This window comes from Monopterus albus, unplaced genomic scaffold (genome assembly GCF_001952655.1).
Source record: "Monopterus albus unplaced genomic scaffold, M_albus_1.0 scaffold124.1, whole genome shotgun sequence".
In the NCBI taxonomy this organism is placed as follows: domain Eukaryota; kingdom Metazoa; phylum Chordata; class Actinopteri; order Synbranchiformes; family Synbranchidae; genus Monopterus; species Monopterus albus.
The window spans coordinates 908,319-930,317 of NW_018128004.1; the positions used below are offsets into that span (position 1 = coordinate 908,319).

The 21,999-nt window shown below is 40.7% G+C and overlaps 1 protein-coding gene across 1 annotated transcript in view; it reads left to right on the top strand.

Annotated features, from left to right (window-relative positions):
• Positions 1-21,999, top strand: part of med13a (mediator complex subunit 13a) — a 96,508-nt gene that overhangs the window by 20,704 nt on the left and 53,805 nt on the right. The window contains exon 3 of the mRNA XM_020612404.1: positions 5,114-5,282. Within this exon, the coding sequence (XP_020468060.1) occupies positions 5,114-5,282 (169 nt within the window). The remainder of the gene's footprint in view (positions 1-5,113; positions 5,283-21,999) is intronic.

Genomic DNA, 21,999 nt, shown 5'->3' on the forward strand with positions numbered 1-21,999 from the left:
ATTCCCCCCGTCTTTTTTTTTTTTTTTTTTTTTTTTTAGAAAATTGGGTAGCTTTTCTTTACTGTTCTTGATTTGTTGTAATTCTGCTATTGCTGTTAAATTTTAATAGAAAATTGGCTATATGCTTAAACTCAGGAAAAACATCTACGCTCTCAGCATCCCCTTAAACAAACTTGGCAGACTGGCAAAGGGCCTGTGGTGTCTCTCTTGTTCAATGAATGAAAGCAGTGTAATGTCCCTTGGAATCTTCTAAATATAAACTTCACCTATTACAAGAGCAATCCAGGGGTTCACTTAATAATTCATTACATTTTGATTAAGTTGCTTCTGGGCTGACTTGTGCTTAGCTGTTTCACGTCAAGCTGACATGAAAGGTGGGTCCCACCCGGCATTTATTTTATCCGTTCTCAGGCAGACAACACACTTGGGAAGATGTTTGCTTGAGACTTGAAAGGAGCTTAAGGTGCTCTAAGATGGGAGCACCAGCTGTTAATGAGATTAGGCCAGTATTCAGTCCAGCACAGAGTGTGATTTAGAAACCAACTTGAATATGGGTGTGACATTACATATATTTATCCTGAACAGCTTGGTCCAGTTTGATGTGTGACTTGTTTTAGTTAATAATGCCATATTAAGCAAATAATTACAGTGATGTGAGTCTAACACAGACTTATTACAGTTCAACTCTTTGCAGGTGTGGAACAGAAACTCAAAAGGCAGTTGCTGTCTGTTAGTTAAACTCTGCTTGTATGACAACACAAAAGAAAAACCAATAAAAGGAAAAAAAAAACATCATAGCATCAAGGGGCACTGACACAGAACTGGATTGTCATTATTGGTCAGGCAAAATTTGGTAGCATTTTTTTGCTGTTGTTTGTTTCTGAATTTAGCTACATCAGACATGTTATGTCATATGCGACAGTGTCACAATGCTGTAACTGGAGGGAGGCTGAAACATATTGAGTTGCAAGGAGCAACTCAGTGAAACCAAGGGTGCAGGTTTGGTCTCCACATTGGTAGTGACAAAGTGTGATATTAAAACTTGCCGTTATTTCATGTCGCAGCAAAAGCATGTACTGATATCATGAGACAAACAGAACCAGGTGAGTATGATGGAGTGAAATGATGCCTTGACATTAGTCCGGCAAAAATGAAACTCCCTGCTGTGTTTTAAGGGACAGGGCTGCATTGGTGAGGTGGTGAGGGGTTGCAGAGGGAGTGTGATATGGCCATGTTCACTTTTCCAGGCCATGAGTTTCCATTGTGTTTTGGTTAGCTATGCTGCTAATTTGGCCTACTCTGCCTTAGCACCAATTCTACGAGTTTGTTGGCATTGATAGATTAAAAAAAACAAAAACAAAAACAAACGTTTAACATCCAGCACTAAAGAAAATGCATGGTGTGTCATTGTGGTGCATTAATGGTGGCCTATTTCATGACCTTCATGTTATAAGTTCTAAAGAGACTCCTCTAAAATCATACAGGAGAGAAGCCAGCCAGTTGAGTTTTTGGCAAAACCTTTTACAGCACTGCGTATTGTTGTCATCATGGCGCCCCCGAGGCAGACGTGTTTGCGCATTCCACTCCCGAATGCCGGCGTTTTCTTTGTTTTCTTCTTTTGTGTGTGTGTGTGTGTTTTTTTTTTTTTTTACCCTTTCTGCAGTGCACAAATGTCATGCACTGCTAACATACAACAGACAGACATTGCTGGATATCACCAACTCACACAGCCACTGGGAATTTACTGGTTTCATACCACCGGAGCTACAAATTATTGTTCGTTCCCGCAACAACAACAACAATCACCATCACCTCCGGAAAGGCCCCGAAGCACCAGGCACGAGTGAGCAGGCTGACCCCCGGACAGCGATACGGAGACGCAAATGGGGCAAGAGAGGAGGGCTCCATGCTAGGCTAAAAGCTTGCACTTGGCGGTGTGTGTGTGTATGTTTATCAATAACTCATGGTGTGGAAGACTGTTTATAAGCACTGTTCGCCAGACGTAGAGTTTTTATTGCTGAAATGCCAGCCCTGTTATCTAGCAAGAGAGCATACTGCCGTGTTTCTGGCTGCTGTGTATGTTAGCCCAAGAGCTAGTCCCTCGACGGCTCTCAGCAAACTCCACGACGTCATCAGCGTGCTAGAGACGGCTCACCCTGATGCTACATTTATTGCTGCAGGCGATTTTAATTAGTGCAATTTACGGACTGTACTTCCCAAATATTACCAACATGTGAACATTCCCACCCAGGGCAAGAACACTCTGGATCATGTTTACAGTAACATCCGTGGTGCATACAGGGCCGCACCCCGCCCCCACCTTGACCGCTCGGACCACATTTCTTTGTTCCTGTATCCAGCTTACAGACAAAGACTGAAACAAACAAACCCTGTCACCAAACAAATTAAACTCTGGACCCCAGAGACTGAAGGCACCCTGCAGGACTGTTTCGCCCAGACAGACTGGGATGTGTTTAAAGCTGCAGCCACCTCGGAGGACTTTTCTGTCAGTGTACAGGATAATGCTGAGTATGTGACCGGGTATAGACAACATTGTGTCCACCATACAAGTTAGGAGGTTCCCCAACCAGAAGCCCTGGATAAACAGTCAGGTATGCCACATGCTGCGTGCTCGCTCTCATGCATTCAGATCAGGCGATGAGATGGAGTACAAAGCTGCAAAGTACAGGCTGAGGAAAGCCATCACAGCGGCCAAGAGGCAGTACAGAGAGAAGCTGAATGGCTTCTATTCTACTGCTGACTCCAGACGGATGTGGCAAGGCCTGCAGCACATCACAGACTACAGGACCACCACCAGCAACACCAGCTCCGCAGACACCTACACCCGCTTTGAGACCTCCAGCTACAGCACAGAGAGGAAGCACGCACACACCTGGACCGTCCAACCCCCCACCATCCTTCCTCTAACTGTCTCACCAGGCCAGGTATGCAAAGTTCTGAGGAAGATCGACTCCCGCAAAGCAGCAGGACCGGACAACATACTTGGGAGGGCTCTCAGGGCATGTGCCAGCGAGCTGGCTGATGTTCTTACCACCATCTTCAACTTTTCCCTCAGCCAGAGCATTGTTCCCACCTGCTTTAAGATCACAACCATCATCCCCCTTCCCAAGAAGAGCATGTGGCAGCGAGCTGACTGATGTTCTCACCACCATCTTCAACCTCTCTCAGCCAGAGCATCGTTCCCAGCTGCTTTAAGACCCAACCACCTTTCTCACCTGGAAAATGAGACTCCTACATCAGGATACTCTTCATTGACTACAGCTCCGCCTTCAACACAGTTGTCCCCCACAAACTCACCCACAAACTGTCCACATTGGGTCTGCACCCCACCCTCTATGACTGGCTCCTGGACTTTCTGACTGGCAGGCCTTCACCTGCTGCTTTAAAGTGCCTTAGATTTTTGTTTCTGCCGATTTGTTATTACTCATCTACTTTATATTTCACTTGTTCGTTCATGTGGACAGCAAAGTAAGAATTTCATTGTACAGGGAAACACGTTTCCTAACTGTGCATATGACAAACACTTTGACCTTTTACTACATATGATAATTTGCCCTCAGAAAGTAGAAATAAAGTTGCGTTCATTACAAGATGATTAGTTAAAACATTTCAAAATGCACCTGCACTGTTTTGCATTTTGACTTTCAGTCAAATAAAAGACTGTTTCCAGTCATTTATTTCATTATTGAAGATTTCTTTAAAATAGTGTTAAAATATTGTCTTGTCTCGTTCTTGTGAACCCAATATACTGTATCGTCTCATCTCGTGAGCTAATTAATTACACCTCAACTTACTGAGCATTTGCCAAATTTTTCAGTGCCTTATCTTCTTCTGCAGAATGACAAGAATTTTCCTTTTGTTTCCTGGCTGCGCTGAAAACAAACCACTATTAAACGATGAATCTGTGTTTCACTAAAGTCCTCAAATGTGGTAACACAGCAGAGCAGATAGCACCTGAAACCTCTGCAGTCAAACAGCAGGTTTCTACTTAACCTCCCTCTCTGTCTCAGTGAGCACAGTCTTGTTTGCATTTACATATTTGCCATCTTTATGTGATATAATTTCCAGATGTCATTCTAGATATTCTTTACTGTTTTGCATTCCATAACGTGTAAAATGTCTGTGTTAGGGTGTTTAAAGGGTGTTAAATGGCAAGTGCTTGAGAATAGCTTGTCGTGCTCATAAGATTGCTGGAGAGTAACCTTATCAGACTTTTGCTTCACTCATTCTTCTTCCAAGTGAAATGCACAAGTTCCTATTCTGAGTTACCTTGTGTGTCTGATGTACTATTCAGTTCATTACATAGATGCTTAAAAAGATTCTCAGATTGGAAGGCGATTTTATAATGTCATTTATAGGACTGAGTTCTCTGAGTGTGTCTAGTGGGTGAGATTGTTGAGCCTCAATTTTACAATAGTATATTGGAGTTTTCTCATATTAAACTGCATTTTTGAAACAAATTCAATTTTTGAAATTAGGATGTTAAAAAAATTAATGCATAAACATTCTCAGACTCATTGAACAGCACAGGCAGCAGTGCAGATATTAGCTTCTAAAAGGCTTTGAGCAGGATTGACCTCTCTAACCAATCAGAGATTTTCAACGATTTCTGCTAGATCTGTAGGTTGTGTTGCATTCTCATTTCTTGTAATTTCATAATGACAAATATCTGAAGAGCTCTGCAGAGAGTGGTGGAGCATAGCAGATTGTAGCAGAGCAGCGTAGAGTAGAGAGGGAGGGCTGTTCAGAGCAGAGTGGGATGGTTTGGAATTTCATGCTAACGCTGCCTTAAGTTACATATTGTAGCTTTAAGGTAAAATGTGGTAATAAAATAACCTTAACTTTAAAGCTTAATGTTTGTGCAACAGTATAATGTGACAGTAGTTTTGCCATGACAGTTGGTGCTCCTCAGTGACTGTGCCATCTTATCGAGTGCGCTTCTACCAGCCACAGCAACAACATACACCATCATTGTAAACTCAGTTTTTGTGGTACTCAGATTGGCATTGCATGCCCCTGAAAGAGTTTTTGCTGTTTTAAAAAAAGGCTCAAACTTGATGTTTTCCTCTTCTCTCCCTCCTTTTTTTCTTAGCTGAGGATGATGGGCTGTGGGAGAACGGCCTTTCCTACGAGTGTCGTACGCTGCTGTTCAAAGCCATCCACAACTTGCTGGAGCGCTGCCTCATGAATCGCAGCTTTGTTCGCATCGGAAAGTGGTTTGTCAAACCCTACAAGAAGGATGAGAAGCCCATCAACAAGAGGTATGCTGGCACCACTTGTTCTGGTCCAGGTTAGCATTATTTTATGACCGTGCTCAGCACATGCACTAGGGAGATGGGTATTCTTGACTTTGCTTCTTACTGTTGCCTTTTTTAGACAGGTTATGTCTCATGTTGCTGGCTGTAATGTGCTGTGGTGCAGCTTGGTGGGCTGAGCACTGCTCCACGCACAGACACATGGTTACACTTTCTATGTGTAAGCTATTAAACATTTCCAGGTTAGGCATTCTTTTTCCTCTGGGCAACACTTGACATAAATACTCATGTTCATATGGTTGCTTTGGTTAGGGGTAGATATTATATACTGTAGCATGTATTGTACTTTGCTGCTGTTTTTTTGGCACTGATTGCAAATGAAGAGTCTGATGATACTGTGTGCAATGGAGTCTTTATTTTATCATAATTGTCTGTTTTTTTTTTCCTAATGGTAAGCTGCACAGTATACTTAGTAGACAAATAATGGCCCATGCACCAAATCTGGCCCTCAATCAAGAATATTTGTGTATTTACATATCTACAATAGGAAACAACATCGATATAAGAGTCCTTTAAATTCCAGTAAACAAGACTTGTAATGTTTTAATGTAGTCTGTGATTGTCAAAAAAAGTCTGATAGATGAGGTGTGCAGAGAAAGGATTCTTGAAGGCAGCAACAGCAGTACTTTCATTTAACCATACATGAAACCGATCCCAGTGAATAACGTATCTATTTCATTGCAAGTTTTATAGTGGACAACAACGAGTCATTTCATGAAGGATGACTAATAAGCTTTTGTAATTCTGTCAAAGGAAAAAATGGCATCTCCCCTTGTACACAATTCTTCTTCTTCTCTTCATTCTTGTTCATTCTTGAAAGAAAGAGGAAAAAAAAGTATATATATATATTTTTAATTTTAATTTTATTTTTTCATCTATCTATCGCATACAAGTCTGCATTTCCATCAGGCATGTAAAACTACTGTATGTTGGGCATTCCCTGAGCAGTGCTGGGGAACACAACTAATAACTGACTTCTGTCCTAAGGCTACATAAAAATTAGCAAAGGAATTTGACAGCCAAATAGCTCTGCATTGGAAAATAGAGCCCGCACAGTTTTCAGTTTTTGGTTCCTATGCTATAATGCTCTAGTGTGATTCTTGATCACCACCATCAAAAATGCTGATGTCCAGATGCAGTTTTCAAGCAACACAGTGTAGATGGTATCTGGGCTCATTGATAAGAGGTGGAGACACATGTAGTGAGGACAAAATTTCTGTAGCATTTTTGCCATGTACCCCTAACAACACTTGGACCCTTCCTACCTCACCCTGGCTGCTAGTGTTTGAAAGCTGTGATGGCGGTCTTTATAAATGATTGTTTGGGAAATTACAATTGTAATGTGAGGTGTGACAGATTCAATACTTGATGTGTAGCAACAGTAGGACATTGTTAGATGAGACAGCAGTCTCTAAATTGGGAATAAAACTCTCAAGATCAGGGCAGTTTAAAAAAAAATTAACAGCTAGCATAGTCTTCATTTTATTTTGCATGTGTTTGTTACTGTTTTTTGGAGTTTTTTTTGGTGTGTTGCCAGATTTCCCAGTTAGGAGACCATGGACTGGCATGTTCATGCCAGTTGTACGGTACCAGTAAGAAATAGCCAGAGGTTTACTATCTACTATAAACTTGTCTTTATCATCACCACGGTGCACCACTCTGGTGATGACACCCTCAGGGTCTTGATCTCTCATACAAGTAATTTCATTTCATTGGCAGAGTTATCAACAAAGGAGTAGACACAATAATACAAATGAGCCAGCCACTTCTCTTTTAAACTGTATTCATGCCATTTTTTGCCACTATTGCCTTCTTACCCAGTACACTATTTACTGAGGGCCCCAGTCAGAGGGAAAAAATACACAATGGTCTTTTCCTCTGCCGTGGAATTCATGGGCCACCCTCTGTCTGTGTGTCTGCCTCTTGCTCTCCTCTCTCACTTTGTCTCCCTCTGTCCCCTTCTGCCATTGCAAAGCAGACTGGGCAGGTTATAAATAGTAGTGCAACCACTCTGAATTTCACTTGTCGCCAAGGATGTTTTTTTCCTCCCTTTGGTGTGATCTGCTGTGCCCCAGCCATGCAGGGATTTTGACAAACAAAGCGTCACAATCCTGTGATGGAAATTCATCAGACTCTTAGACCTTTGTTTTTTTTTATTTATTTTTTTTTAATGATAAAATCCGACAGTGAAACATTTCTATTGTTGTAGAGCTTTGGTCGTTGTACTTTATTATATGGCTCAAGTAACATTGGTTTTCATTACTGCAGGATGAAGTAATGCTGAGCATGCAGTGATAGGGCCCAGTGTCTTTATGCTTGCATGCAGTCCTCTGCCTTTTTGTGTCTTGTCACTGTGGAAATGCTCCGGTTTGTCCTGTAAGTACTGCCAGCGACAAGAGAGTGTTCATCTCAAGGGGACACTTCTTCCCCTTGGGGGCAGGACACTGGCTGATATGTCAGTGCTCATATTTTACATAATTCTCAGTGATTAGCTCATTCCATGGGGAATTATAAAAGAACAAGGGAGATCCCACTCTTACTTTCCAGTGAAAACTGTACCTTACCGTGCATCATTTTACTTAACATTCTTGGATACTTTTCCTTCCTTTGTAAACATAGACATCCAGTAAACTGATTTGTTAAGTGTTTTCAAACGTCTCCTTGTCCTCCTGCTCACCTGGCTCCTCGAAGGTACTTGTTCAGCTTTCACTGACAAGTAGATCAGGCTACATTGATGGTCTAAACTTTCCTAACAATTGGGAAGCTGGACCCAGAAAGCTGGCAAGAATTAGGGTTGTGTATCTCTCCCTCTCGCATGATTTGATACCCATCTCGATACATGGTCCACAATTACATACAAAAACAATACAGCAAAATTTGTGATGTTATGATGCAGTAGGATTCAGAGTGATTTTGATTCAGCAAATGTTCACTTTTAATTTAGCTAAGTATATGTTTAGGGTGTAAAATTAAAAAGAGTCAGTATTTCTTCAAAGCAAGTCGGTATTTCAAGCAATTTTCTATTTTCAAGCCAAATAGATTAAAAAAAAAAAAAAAAAAAAACGCCACCTCAAAAAGATGCCAACTCTTTTTAACAACAGTAAACAGTGGGCACTTGTCAACAGTAGAGCTCCAGCTGTTGGAATGCATTTTTCACTTAAATCCTGCTGACTTGTTATTGTGTGCCTCAGTCTGAGTTGCTGTCATTTGTCAAAATCCTACATTTTCAACAAAATAAGTGTGTGTCATTACAAATGAAATAGCTTATAGCTATAGTGGAATTATCAGCTGAAAGTAGCTGCTAACACTAGCACTGTTTCTTGCCTCAGACTGACTGCCCTCGCAGCATACTGTCCTGTTTGTCGGTTCAACAGTGTGTTGCCTTCGTAACGTTGTTACTAGCGAGGTCTGTCTTACTCCTCCCAGTATATTTGACACAAGTGCTGCATGCTCTGCACTCTGAACATAATGTTAGCTACTAACACTACCACTGTTGATTGCCACAAGCTAACTGCCCTCGCAGCTAAAATGTACAGTGCTTTCAGCAATTTGTCACGTTACAACCACAAACTTAAGTGTACGTTATTGGAATTTTATGTTGATAGACCAACACAAAGTATCATATAATTGTGAAGTGGAAGGAAAATGGTACGTGGTGTTCAAGATTTTTTTTACAAATAAAAATCTGAAAAGTGGCGTGCATGTGTATTTAGCTCCCTTTACTCTCACATCCCTAAATGAAATCCAGTGCAACCAACTGCCTTCAGAACTCACATAATTGGTAAATGGAGTCCACCTGTGTGTGCTTCAATCTCAGTATAAATACAGCTGTTCTGTGAAGGCCTCAGAGGTTTGTTAGAGAATATTAGTGAACAAACAACATCAGGAAGACTAAGGAACACACCAGACGGATCAGGGATAAATTTGTGGAGAAGTGTAAAGCAGGGTTAGGTTATAAAAATATATCCCAAACTTTGAGCATCTCGGTAAATGGAGTCCACCTGTGTGTGCTTCAATCTCAGTATAAATACAGCTGTTCTGTGAAGGCCTCAGAGGTTTGTTAGAGAATATTAGTGAACAAACAACATCAGGAAGACTAAGGAACACACCAGACGGATCAGGGATAAATTTGTGGAGAAGTGTAAAGCAGGGTTAGGTTATAAAAATATATCCCAAACTTTGAGCATCTCACCGAGCACTGTTCATCATCTGAAAATGGAAAACGTATGGCACAACTGCAAACCTACCAAGACATGGCCCTCCGCCTAAACTGACAGTCCGGGCAAATAGCATTAATCAGAGAAGCAACCAAGAAGCCCATGGCAACTCTGGAGGAGCTGTAGAGATCCACAGCTCAGGTGGGACAATCTGCCCACAGGACAATCATTAGTTGTGCACTCCACAAATCTGGCTTTTATGGAAGAGTGGCAAGAAGAAAGCCATTGTTGAAAGAAAGTAATAAGAAGTCCTGTTTGCAGTTTGCCACAAGCCATGTAGGGGACACAGCAAATGTGTGGAAGAAGGTGCTCTGGTCAGATGAGACCAAAATTACTTTTTGGTCTACATGCAAAACGTTATGCGTGGCGGAAACCTAACACTGCATATCAACCTGAACACAATTCAGCAGGGACAAGGAAGCTGGTCAGTTGATGGAAAGATGGATGGAGCTAAATACAGGGTAATCCTGGAAGAAAATCTGTTAGAATCTGCAAAAGACTTGGGACTGGGGCTGAGGTTCACCTTCCAGAAGGACAACGACCCTAAACACACAGCCAGAGCTACAATGGAATGGTTTAGATCAAAGCATATTCATGTATTAGAATGGCCCGGTCAAAGTCCAGAGCTAAATCCTATTGAGAATCTGTGGCAAGACTTAAATTGCTGTTCAGACGCTCTCCATCCAATCTGACTGAACTGGAGCTATTTTGCAAAGAAGAATGGGCAAAAATTGCAGTCTCTAGATGTGCAAAGCTGGTAGAGACATACCCCAAAAGACTTGCATCTGTAATTGCAGCGAAAGGTGCTTTGACAAAGTATTGACTCAAGGGGGCTGAATACATATGCATGCCCCACTTTTCAGATTTTTATTTGTAAAACCACACATAATTTTCCTTCCATTTCACAATTATGTGATACTTTGTGTTGGTCTATCATATAAAATCCCAATAAAATACATTTAAGTTTCTGGCTGTATTGTGACAAAATGTGGAAAAGTTCAAGGGGTATGAATACTTTTGCAAGGCACTGTGTAGCTTCCGTTGGTTCATCACTGTGTTGCATTTATAACGTTAATACTAGAGAGGTCTGTGGTACTCCTGGTAGAGGCTACTTGACACAAACGCTTAATGTTCTGCACTGTTTGCTCCTGCACCTATTTTTCCTAGATCTTCATCATTAATGAGGAGACGTGTTTGAATGCTGGCAGGGGATGGTGCCTGCATGCACGCGCATACACACACACAGACAGTAGTGTGCTTTCATTCCTTCTGGGGATTTTACATTGACTTAAATTCATTTCCTGAAAGCTTGTCCTAACCTTATCCATAACTACTACTTGCCTAACACCTAACTCTTACCCTAATACTTAACCTTATACCTAAAATTCAGTGATTTACATGGTGGTGACCAGCCTCTAGTCCCTCTGAGGAAGGCTGAGTTCCCACAATGTGAGTGTGTTAACAGGATGGGGCACCACGCTACAAATAATACCAAGTGCACAGGACTACACTAGATCGGAGCACAGTGAGAAGTAAAAGAAAGCTCGCCAAAGATCGTTTATTAGGTCCATATCGATTTTAGACTGTTAAAAAAAAAAACAAAACAAAAAAAAAACGCATTTGGTTTGAATCTGTGATTTTCCAATTGATGCAGCCATAAATCTGACTCTTGGATCAATTTTCTGTTTCATATCGGTTTATTGTTACAGCAAAAATATTCATGATTTATTGTCAAAATAAAAATCTAAACATTCTCCTGGTAAAGCTTTTCATATGTGAAAATATACGGCTTTTGTTCGTCTTAACATTTTGTCCATTTTAACATTTCAGAGCGTTGGACTGTTGCTTGAACAAAACAAGATGTTTGATTGTATCATGTTGGGCTCCAGGAAATTTTGATAGCCATTTTAACTTTTATAAAGATATGTAGTTCATAATAATTATTTGTAGCTATAATGGCTTTTCAAGATAGATGCTCAATATTTTGTCAACTGACAGGGGTCAGTTATCAGTCTGAACTTTCTTATACTTTTACACACAGACAGAAATAATAACATCAACAGATTCTTTTGCATCGGCCAGTCAAACCAAATCGGCATATGTCTACATGAAACTCTGGCTACCCCTCTGAATAACAGACAACTCCTGTGCATCATCCAAAGTCTCCAGTTGGTGGGGTGGCTGTAGCCAGGTGACAGTGTCCATAACCCCAAACCTCAGACGGTGTTGAAGTGCTTACATCATAGTAGACAGCACAATGAATTCTCAGAATGTAATAATTATAATATTGTATGTATGTATTTTGCTGCTTCCACTCACTCCTAAATGCTGAGGAATTAACCATATTTTTCTCTGAGAGAAAGTCTGCCTGAATAAATATTTCAAGATTGACAGTTTTAACTGTTTTTATCACATTTCTAAAGGATCTCTAAATGAGCATACAATGATAGGTCAAAGTCTTTTCCTTAATACATGAACTGCAAATGCAGCATTATATGTTAATTGAGCTTACAGCAATTCTCTTTGTCTGGTGTACTGGTGCCTCCAAGTTGTGCAGCCTGGTTGTTTCTGTGAACCATATGCTGCTAGTAGACTGGCTTTATAAAACACAGAGAGAGCAGCAGAGAACACAAGGGAGAGAGTGAAGGATTGAGCAAGGGAGAGCTCCTCTTGGTTGTCATGGCAGCAGGGAAACGCACCCTGGGATTGTGTGTTTCCAAGGTGAAGCGGGATGCTTGTGCTCTATTGGTCAGCTTAAGGCAGACTAACCCGTTGACTTAGTTCTAATTGGCTGTGTTACTGAAATTCAGAGCAACATTAAATCCAGCCTGCTTTGATGTTTCAATTTGATCGGAACAAATCGTATCTGCATGGTGCACAGTCTGTCTTTTAAGCAGAATTTACAAGATCTACTATGTACTCCAACTGTGCTGCAATCAGGAGAGTGTCGGATACCCACTCTCCATTGTATTTAAATCTGCGTAGACTGCTGTGCTTTTTGTTGTTCTCTGGCTGAAAGCATCATTATCAAATCATGTTGTTTTGAAATGAGGCCAGTTTGTAACGGCTCGTATTCCAGGAGCGAATGATAATGAGTGAATATAAAACATAGTTATACAGTAACGAATATGCCTGCATAAACAAATGCAACTGACTTTACTGCATGGCTGTGTGTTATGTGTCTGAGCAGATTCTTTCTGTGTTGTTTTTGTCCAGTGTTGGGAAGTAAATGTGTGTGTCCTGGTGCGCTGTAGCAGGCGGAAGCCAAGAACAGCACTCTGTTAAGTAGGACAGTGCAGGATAAAGGGCCACTGCCTCCAGTCTGGGGTTAAAGCACTAAATTTGTCCCCTTCCTTCTTCCACCACTCCACAAACACACAGGGACATGAGTGCACAAACATGCTCGTTAACAGTCGGGCATACAAGCCGGTGAACACCGAGGGCAGTCAGAGTTGGCACACGAGCGTTTCATTAGAATTGTTGATGAAAGATACATAAAATGCAGCCATGTGCTGTGCATTTAGATTAGTAACACAGATATAGATGTGGAGGACCTCTCCTAAATACCCTATCTCCAACCCTCCAAAATACCCCCACCCCCCACACATAGATCTGCTCTATACTTCATCAGTCTCTCTAGCAACAAGAACTCCAGGGTGACTGGGCTATGGGACCATGTGACTGGGTGCTCTGGATATATCATGTTGCTGGAAAGATCCTGTCCAGAAGATAAATATGGCTCTTAAAGGAAAATACCAGTGTTTTTCATTGGTATGGGTCATTTCCTTAATTGCTGCACAATTATACATTATTAATAGTCTATTCCCCATTGCATCGCTTTAGTATGGCAATTTAAATGTGAAATCCATTGCATTGCTAACCTTACAAAGACCGTACAATTTGTAGTCATTTGCTAATATCCACATTTTTAACTGTATTCCTGAAGGCAAACCCTATCATTTATGTTGACCCAATTGGTTAAAGCAGTATTTATCCATGAAGTTCTTGCCTCAGGGAAACGGGCAAATTATTTCCCTAAATATATTTGCATCTCTCAGTTTACATGAAGTATAGCTTTCTGTTACAGTGGTGAACAGAGTATAGCATTTCCAAGTGAAAGAGACAACAGATGCTAATATAATTTTGATAAACATATCTCATGACACTATGTGCACAGTGAACAAAACGCTTTGAATGTATCAGGTAGTGTGATTAAACAAGAGAGAGTCAGAACCTTTTTGTACGATTATTCCACCAGTATCCCGAATGCTTTCCTCATTTCCTTTAATAACAGCTAGAGGCCCTGAGAGAACCAAGAATTCTCTCATTAGTAAAGTTAACATGCATCATTGTCTTTTTATGTATTGTAGCACTGAGGAAACAGAGACCACAGGGACAAATGTCACTGTTAATGGAGGGAGTCTTGCGTCTTACATTTCCTCTGCTCCCTCTCGCTTTCGCTGTTGTTTACACCCTCCCTCCTCCTCAGCCACAATACCCTGCATTCCTCCCATTCCACCTATCTTTGCATGTGAGCAGAGGATATGAAAGAGTATGAGGTCAAGTAAAGGTCTGAAGTAGTCATCCTGGTCCTCCCCCCTCTCTCCATCCTCTGTGTTTTTCTAAGTAACTGTGATTCTTGTGGTACAGTCTATCATCCACATGTTCAGATAGATGGTCACATTTAAAGCTAATCCTCGATATTGTGTTTGACCTTTAACCTTATTGTTGTAGTTAGTGAGGTGGCTGCATCATAGCCTGCACTGTATCCTGAACTAGCCTACAGTGTTAAGATTAACAGGGGCTTCACCATAGCCTAAGAGAAACCCTGAGATGTCATAACCCCAACCAGACTCTGTGAGCCAGGAAGTTTCACTTTAAATGCTTATCATGTTGTTCATTTTCAGTGTTTCTAAAAGTGAATTGCGATAGATTTCATTGTCAGAATTTTTGTTTTATTTAATTTAAAGTTGTGTCTAAGAAAGGAATGTGTCAGTGTTAAGGATGCTTCACAATTTGTAAGCATTCTTTTTTGTCTACATGAATTTGAAAGCAAGATTCAAAGATTATTTTCTAAATTAAATTGGTGACTTGAGGTCTGTAAGTCATTGTACACGTTTTAAAGTTGTGTTAATAGAGATAGACAGTATAGTAGGATTCTAGGCTTTCCGAACAGCTGATGAAGCTGTGCTGTTTGTTGATCTGCTGTGCTACTGAATGTGTTTGACTGTAAACCTGTGGTACCTCTCTGCTAGATGCCGTGTTGTGCTGAGTGTGATTAGTGTAGCAGTTTTCAGCATTAACAAGCAAACCTCCACCACCATGCACAGAGCACAAGGAGCTGACACCCTAACCTTCAGTTTAGTTTGAAGCTTTTATGTTGTCATGAATAGTTGCCGTTCCTTCGTGGTACTGAGGCCAAGCACATACTGTAGCTTATTTACTGGGAAAAATCTTACAAAAGCTTATCCACTAGAGCTAATACTGCTGAAAAGGAGAAGGGAATATACTCTGTGTCTTAACTCCCCTTAATTTGACAATAAAATAAATCTGACTGAACTGAATTGAACTGAGCTTTAAATAAAGTAGATGTTTCAATTAACACACATAAAGGTTTATATGCACCATTAGCTGTTAACCTGATATAGAAGTTTAATTTCACTACACAGAGATACCGGGCCCCTGATATTTATTCTGACATTCTTCAAGTTAATGAATTTGATATCCTCCTTTTAATCTTTCCTCAGTTCTCTGAGTTACAGTTAAGAAAATACACATTTGTTCATGGCAATTTATTACTGTGTTTCTGTGTCGAATGTGTCACAGCTGCTAACTAGACAAAATTTGAAACCACAGTAACTCTAACATGATTTCCAACAGTCTTTCTGCAAATATGAAAGGAAAAAGGGCAAAAGTAGTTCTCTGCTGGGTTAACTGCAGAGGTCCAGCTCTAATTTAGGATGTGGCTGACAAATTGGCCAAAGCTCTGGGTAATAAAGCTTTATTATTATAACTGCACAACTTATTTTATTAATGGCATGATGACCTAATAAGTCATAATTAGCATAACTTTGGACTTAAAATTCCATCCCTATTATATACTATCATAACATATTTAGCTTTCCATTTCCAGCTTTATTGGATGTCTTCTGCTGCACCGTTAAATGCGCATTTACAAAGATTTTGCACATTGTCTGATGTTAAAACGGGGGCAGGACATGGTGTCTCTCAGCTGTACTAGCCCCCTCCATGACACTTCTCCCTACAGCTCTTTTGTTGTTATACCTGCTTCTTCACCCTCTGTTTTGATTGTCGGTCCAGACATTAGCCCTGCTTGCCACCTAGCGAAGGTTAGAAGAAGTATTTTTCAAAGCACGAGTAGTCATTCCAAATGGCCAGTCTGAAACAGTGGCTGCCATCCAGAATGAAGAAGTGGTGGTCTTTGTTTTTTCCACAGAGAGTGGAACAAAGAGGGAGCAAAAATCAGGGTTAACCTTGGTTCAGATTTTGAGCCAACGTGTTTACTTTGGTAACACTAGAGACCCAGCTTGGTTGTAATTTTATTTTAGTGTTAATCCCATTTTAATTTGAGAGTAATTAGAGCTTTGTGTAATGTTTTTTTTTGTTTATTTGTTTTTTAATCACTGTTCGGGACTGTCTCGTCAAACTCATCACTTGACATTTTACCGCTGCAATGTTGCTGTAGAGCTGGGACTGGTTAGTCAGCTAACGGTAGTTTTGGACTGGACGCTGTGTTTTGTGCAGTTTCTCCTAACCAGGCATCTGTTGTTTACATCATTGCTAGGAAACAAGAACTCAGTTTGTTTTGAGTTTCACTAGACCCTTTACAGGCTGAAAATAAATTAGTTAATGCATCTTTAAAGACTTGAATTGTTTGCATGAATACTTTGAACACAGTGCCTATTTGGACAGTTAAATTCATCGCATCACACTGCAGTGATGAACTAAGTGCCTTTTTCAGAAGAAGGGACAGACAGTGCATCACAGTGTAGTGGTAAAGTGATTATGTGAACATGGGTAATGAGCATAGTTATTGGAAATATTATTTTCAGAGAAACTAAGGTTTCTGGCTCAGAGTGGGACAGCTCCTTTTTAGCTGACAGCAGGTGTTTTGGAGGAGCCCTGTGGGGCATGCACGTGTGTTTGTGTCCGCATTTGTCTGTGATCCACCCTAAACGGGGTGGGAGCAGGAACCTGACTTGCTGTCAGGGTTATGTCAGTATTATGTTCAGTTGACTGTATCTGTGTGTGTCTGTGAGAGACTTGCAGTGGATCAGATTTCCCCTCTTTTTATGGACTTGTCATTCCATCTCTTTCCATTTCTTTTCTTCTATTCAAGTTTAGTCTGACATATATAAAGAAGCTCACCCTCCTGTTCATTTGTGGCAATGGGAAATCAATTCAAACAAACAGTTTTAAGTGAACGTGTTGGCCTGAAGAGGTTTACATTAGTGTCTTCTCAAGCAACTAGGTCTCATGTACGAACAGTGTGTGCTCAAGCTGAAGCTGGTGCTCGTGTTTGTGTGCTTGTGTTACAGTGCTGTTGTTTCCCAGTGGTCGGGTGGCTAGACAGCAGAGAAGATTACATCACCCTAGAAATGTCCTCTAATTCAATGTTGTTGACTTTGTTTTCTGCCCTTATTTATTTTATTACTTTTCACTTTTAATCAAAATGTCACTTAACTATTTAATTTAAATACATTTTATGCTTATGACTTGCTTCTTGTCCAGTGTTAATTCCTAACTGCTATTAAAGTGAAATTTGTGCAGCCTTCCAGATTATGCTTATCATATAAACAATCATACAAACTCCCTGCCACTGTTGTTCAAGAGAATTTGTCTCCTTATTTCTTCTAAGAAAAAGCTTTAATATTGAGCTTAGTTTCTCTGCACTTCTCTTTTACATCACTGTCCATAGTCAAAGCAGTATATAGTATTTGTTCATGAGTTGGTAGATTGCCACAAGCTTTAATTCCAGAAACATTGTTTATTAATGTTGTGCGGAAACTGTTCAGATGACAGTATGTTCTGTCACGGCAGCAGCACATGACCAGTCAAACCATGTTTACCTTCCCCAATCGTAATAATACAATGGAGAGATTGAAAGGTGCCTCTTTGCTCTTGATGCCGGCACATATGGTGGAGTTATTATGCTGCCACGTATGTCACCTAAACTCAGCAAAGCGACCAAAACTCAGTTTTTAGAGCATTCTAGCCAAACCCAGTAAATGTCTGTGTAATGTCACATCTCTGATCTCTGCCACCCCTCACTGTCTTCATATATTCCCCAAACTATTGTTAAGGCTCCATGCTCTCCAAATGACTTCATTTACCTCAGATCACCATTACCTTTGTAATGTAGCTCTGTGCCTGTGTATGTGGATTCATCTAACACCTAAAAAGAAAACCGCTCAGCAGAAATATATTGAGTTGCTAATGGTTAGTGGCAGAGTCCTGTCATCATTTAGAATCAGAATCAGAATCAGTTTTATTGGCCAAGTGTGTTGAACACACAAGGAGTTTGACTCTGGTACAGTGGCTCTCAATGTGCATGTACCGTGTTCCATAAGGCAACAAGTAAGATAAGACTGAAAGAACAAAAAGAGAAATAGAATGTGCATCCAGAAAAATGGGCAAAATAAACAAATTCTAAAATGAGTATATATATACGATTTAGATGAATTTACAATCTTCTTGCAACCAGATAAAGCTCAGCAATCAAGCGATCGGAATGACAGCGATAAAATTCTGCAGCAATGCTCAGAATCTAACCGTTGATTAGTTTCACTAGTGCATTTGACAGGAACACTATAATCCTATGATAAAGAAGTATGCAAATTAATTACACTAAATTATGCATGTTCATTTATAGCAGCTCAGGCAGTCAATGAATAAATTTGGATGCCTTTAGATCTACAAGCACAACTGTTTTTGTTGCCACTTGATGTACCAACAAGCTACATTCATCTGCTGGCAAGCCTAGATGCAGATAACACACACATACACACAAGTTAATGAGACAGGGTTGTCACATAGTCATTGTTTTAGTCTGAAACAGCAATCTTGTTTCACTGTGTTTATGCAGTTGTCCATTTTTGGCAGAAAATGAATCAGCAATGTTTTAATAATTGATTAATCCACTGGCGTTTGACAGACGTGAAAACGGACTCTAGCGTTCTAGCTTTTGTTATGATGATTTGCTGCTTACAGACCTATATCAGTGTAAACTTGAATGTCTTTGGGTTTTGAGTTGCTGGTCAGACAAAACAGACAATTTGAAGATGTCATTTTAGGCTCTGAAAAATTGTGATGGGCACTTCTGACTTTTTTTTTTAACGTTTATATTTGATTAGTTGTTCATGAAAATTGTAATTGCAACCCTAGACAGTATGTTGTTTGTGGCAAATAGTGTGGAATATGGTGTCCTTTGAAATGTAGAAATGTTTGAGAAAACAAAAAGCAGTCTGAATTTTAACATGGAGATGCTTTCAGGTGAATAAACTAAGGAAAATGTCAAAAGACCTGTTCTATACACTGCCAAGAAATGAGCTGTAGGGCATATACGCTTTAAGTGAAGGCCATATCAGAAGATATGGGTGCTCATATGACTGATCATCTGTTTGTGTGCCATACAACAGACCATCCATGTGGCAGTGATAGAGGCTGTCAGTCCCTCTGTTGGTCTACCCCTGCCACTGCTGGCTTTTGCCACCTCATTTCCATGGGATGCTAACTGAAGGCAAATGTGCCCACCTGCCCTCCAATGTATGTAGTCCCACTTTAAATCCTCAGTGGATTATCTTATTGTCTCCTTACCGAGCCAAAGGCCACTGGCCATTAGCATCCGAGAGGTGGAGCAGGGAGTGCCTCTGTGGACAATCACAGTGGCATGTAAGCGAACATGCGCTGTGCGTGATGGCGAGGAGAGAGCAGATCAGAGAGAAGCCCAGTCTATTTGCCAGTTAATAGATGAAGAGCGGGGTGGGGCAGTGTGAGGAAAGGTGGAGACAGAGAGAGAAAAGATGATTAAAAGATCTTGTGGCTTTTTGTCAGCCTTCATCTCCCTCCTTGATACTCTCTCAGTATGAGAGAAAGAGGCAGAATAAAACATGCCATATTTTTTCTTTCTGTTGCTCAAACTGTCTATTGAATTTCTTTAATAATAGTGTAAACAAATAAGATGAGAATTATTGGGTCATTTAAAAAGGGAAGTCATTGATTTAGCTTGTGCACAGTGTGCTGCTGATAGGTGGTGTCTAAATTGCACCCATGCTCAGCACTGTCCTTTGTTTTTGTTTTTTTCTGAAGTACCAGAGCCGTCCCTGGTAGGCTAGTGGTTAAGGCGCAGCGCTCTCGCCCCTGCGGCCCGGGTTCGAATCAGGGTTGTGATAGGGCATCCGACGTAAAACACGTGCCAAATGTCGACATGCGAGTCGTCAGTGGGACGATTCGCTGTGGCAACTCCTAAACGGGAAAAGCCAAAAGTGACCAGCAGTATCTCACTGCAGAGATGCCAGTTGTAAAATACCTGAGAAACCGAGTGTTGAGGCAGACTTGGCATGCTTTAACAGACACAATGTGACATGGGGTAAAGCCCCCAAGGGGTCCCTCAAGGTGCTCCTGGGGGCACTTAGACAAAGCAAGTGGTTCTCAAATGGAATCATAATGTTATTATGATCTGGAGTTAAGGCAGAAAGTGAATAGTCAAGGAATAGTTCTCCACATAGTTTCTCCTGAAACTTATTGTTTTTGTACCTGTTGAACAAATGAGATTAAACATGTTAATTAGTGAGTTTAAGAGTTGCTGGTTGAAAGAGTTTTACTTTTGGACAGAACCAAGCTAGCTGTTTCTACCTTTTTCTAGTATGACCACTAAATTAATATAACTGACACCCCTTAAGTCCACGAGCAGACCATGTTCACTTCCCAACCTTGGTGTGCAGGTGATGTTTGCAGGTGTGTTTTGCCCACATTCTGAGGTGTGTGCGTGTGCGTGTGGTGGTTTGCTGCACCAGCAGGCCATGGATGTTTGCAGAAGAATGGAGTTTTGCATAATGCTATGTTTGCGTGTGTCACATGTGGACAGGACAATGAACATAGACACATCCAGTAGGCTTGTGTGGCAGTTTGTCATAGTGGAAGCTTCACTAGATCCTGTTGCTTTTGTCTGTCAGTGAGAGAGACAGAGTTGAGGAAGTGTCATGTGCTTTTGTTGTTGTTGTTTTGGTGCTCAGTCGGTCAAGTGCTAACTAAGCGCCTATTGACATTTGAACCACATCTCAATCGGTAATAATAACTGAATTTTGTAAGGCTTGCCTGTGGGAATTGTCATTACTGTTCATATCTGCCTTTTGAGCTGCAACTATGCATTGGTCGGTTTTAATCAAGTGGACATACACAAATTACAGAATCATTTAGATATAAAAAGTAATTTTTTCATTTAGACTGAGCCATACTCTAATTATTACTATGCTGTAATGTGATCATTTAACATGAGACTATATAAATCTCAGCTAGCCTGCCAGGAAATACTATGATACCAAGGGACTAATGTATGCAGTCACATTTGTGCAGAACTCATTGAGGTCTGGTGTGATACCTGTGTCAGAGAGTTGGGTTGTACTTCTGCGTGGTGAGCCACAGATGGCAGCCATCTACCTCAGGCTTACAAGTGCCCTGCAGACACAGATGTGTGTGAATGTGTAGTGTCAGATTTTCTTTGAGTGTGACAGGAGAATGGTACACTACTGTTAATGTCAACGTTTAGTCTCTTTGCTTTAGTCCTTGTCTCACTCACTTCTCCTTTCATCCTTTTGTTGTTTTCTCAGCAATTACCCTTTTCCTCTGGGTACCGAACAAAAGAGATGGAAAATTTGTTGGTATCCTTCCACAAAAATTTTAAGAAGTCACAATTTTCTCTGAAATAACTTGAAACTGATAAAAGCAATTATGTCAATCATAGTTTATTCCATAGTTACAAAAAAAAAAAATCACACTTTGCTTTGGATTTTCGATCCAAGTTTGCCACCAGTTCCATAAATCAGCTCCATGCGGTACAAATGAAAACAGCCCATCTTTGTACCAGTTCATCCCCATCATTATTTCTTGATTTGCTGTTTCTCACGTACCCTCAAGATAGTTTGGTGAATCAAAGGAGCCAAGAATCATTTACTTTGTGTACATATTGTGGCACACCTCTCAAACAAAGGTGTCTTTGTTCTGTGCGCCAGCATGTGGCCTAATTCCCCAGTTGTCTTTTTAGGACCTAACTTGGCTGCTAACTAGTAGTGATGGGTAGATGAGGCGTCATGAAGCGTTTCGACACATTGCCAAACTGTATTGATACTGTGTCGATACTGTGTCACTGAATACTGACACCTGCTGGACCCTAAAAATCCCTACAGGCAACCTGGTTGACAGACTCA